Below are 2,261 nucleotides of genomic sequence, written 5' to 3' on the forward strand. Positions count from 1 at the left end.
CCATAGGAACAAGTTTGTGAAGTGGGCCCCAGCATCTCTTAAGACTCCTGTAATTGCTATTTTATGTGCACCAGGATTAACAGTTGGCACTGCCCCAAGCGAACTCTGACATTTGCCCACAATGGGGCTCATTGGTCCCCGTGATGGTAGAGGTCAGGTGTCAGCACTGAATCAACAGAGACAGGGTGGGCGTGGTTATAATAGACAACAAGGTTTCAGTAGTAATCAAAGCAACCTGTCTCGTGGAATTATGGCATTGGCTACTTAGCCACGGTGTCCCTAGGAATGAAATAGATGGGAAGCCTACTAAATATTTACGTGATCTATATAGGCGAAAGAATAGTAGATCAGGTGAACAGCAGAATAGACAGTCATGATCACTCAATCAATTCCCAGACCTGGAATATCTGCAGTATCTTTCTAGCCCATTCACTCTTTAATGGAAACTGTTATGTGGTAACACCTAGTGGTTGTTGCATTAATACCTTCTAGTCTTATAACTTCTGGGTTTTCTTATATGTTGGTATCTTTCTTGGAAATCTCCTATCAAAAGAATAGTTTACAATAAATTCATCTGTGCCATGTTTTAAATTGATTGATACTTAATGATATAAGCTCCACCTCATGAACTCTATTTCTAGGATAATGTGAAATACAAAGGAAGTCTCAGAGCTCCCTGGGGAAATAAGTATTGTTATTATAGTTTAAAATTATTGTTAGTATATTCTTTTCTGGCAAGCATATTAAAAAATAACATTCTGTGCAATGATGAGATCCTGGGAGACGGGAGAGATTTTTTTGTATGTATGTGGCTTTAGAAACACATGTGGGTATATATTATATATTTTAAGGCTGAAGTTACACTTTTCTTCTTTGCTCCTCACAGGCAGCCCTAGAAGCATTAGATGAGCTGGACCTGTTTGGTGTGAAAGGTGGGCCCCAATCAGTTATCCATGTCTTGACAGATGAAATACAACACTGCCAGGTAAGAGAAGAATGGATTACATCAGATTTGATTCTTATTCAGATTCCAATTTAGCATGACATTTAGATTAAGAAGAGTCGAATAAGCGTATATCATCTGATTTATTACCATATGTCAAATGTCTTATAAATATTCTCTATTGAGATAAACCTGATATAGCATGGATTATAAAATATATTATAGTCTTGTTTTCTAATCCAGTGTTATAAAGGTGTTATATAGTCTTTTTTTCTAATCCAGTGTTATAAAAAAATCATATCGTGAATGAGGGGAGCACGTGATGGGGACCCAATGCCCATCTGTAGACAACTGGACATCCCTTGCAGAGGGGTAGCGGGGAGGAGATGAGTCACTCAGGGTTCAGTGTAGCAATAATGAAACTCACAACCTTCCTCTAGTTCTTAAATGCTTCCTTCCCCCACCCCCACCCCTGCACTATCATGATCCCAATTCTACATTGCAAACCTGATTAGATCAGAGGATGCACAGCAGTACAGATGGGAACTGGAAGCACAGGGAATCCAGGACAGATGAACCCCTCAGTACCAGTGGTGAGAGTGGTGATACCAGGAGGGAAGGAGGGGTAGAAAGGGGGAACTGATCACAGGGATCTACATATAGCCTCCTCCCTGGGGGATGGGAAACAGAAAAGTGGGTGAAGGGAGACGCCAGGCAGTGTAAGATAAGATAAAATAATAATTTATAAATTATCAAGGGTTCACGAGGGGCGGGGCGGAGAGGGAGTGGGAGGGGGAAAAGGAAAATGAGGAGCCGATTTCAGGAACCCAGGCAGAAAGCAAGTTTTGAGAATGATGAGGGCAACACATGTATAAGTGTGCTTTACACAATTGATGTATGTGTGGATTGTGATAAGAGTTGTATGAGAAAAAAAATGAGCTGATACCAAGGGCTCAAGTAGAAAGAAAATGTTTTGAAAATGATGATGGCAACAAATGTACAAATGCTCTTGACACAATGTATGTATGTATGAATTGTGATAAGAGTTGTATGAGCCTACATTAAAAATGATGAAAAAAACCCAAAAACTGAGCCAGGCAGTTCACAGGTCTGCCTTAGTGTTCAGTTACTCCTTGTGGAGTTCATGAAATCAACCAGAGGTGAAAGTGTATGGCCTTTTCAAGTCTTTGGGGGAGCATGGAAGCTGCTATGGGTATGTGTGTTGCCTAGTAGAGTTCCAGGAAAAAGTTTTCACATCTCTTGTAGATGTTTTATTTCCTAGTTTTTCCTTTTAAGTTTTTTTGTTCAGTCTCTTATT

The 2,261-nt window shown here is 40.0% G+C and overlaps 1 protein-coding gene across 1 annotated transcript in view; it reads left to right on the top strand.

The window, feature by feature from the left end:
- PHKA1 (phosphorylase kinase regulatory subunit alpha 1) overlaps positions 1-2,261 on the top strand; it is a 245,264-nt gene that overhangs the window by 59,972 nt on the left and 183,031 nt on the right. Inside the window, exon 7 of the mRNA XM_045290221.1 lies at positions 887-985. Coding sequence (XP_045146156.1) covers positions 887-985 — 99 coding nt within the window. The remainder of the gene's footprint in view (positions 1-886; positions 986-2,261) is intronic.

This window comes from Echinops telfairi, unplaced genomic scaffold, assembly GCF_000313985.2.
Source record: "Echinops telfairi isolate 266 unplaced genomic scaffold, ASM31398v2 ScPeMD7_34;HRSCAF=130, whole genome shotgun sequence".
In the NCBI taxonomy this organism is placed as follows: domain Eukaryota; kingdom Metazoa; phylum Chordata; class Mammalia; order Afrosoricida; family Tenrecidae; genus Echinops; species Echinops telfairi.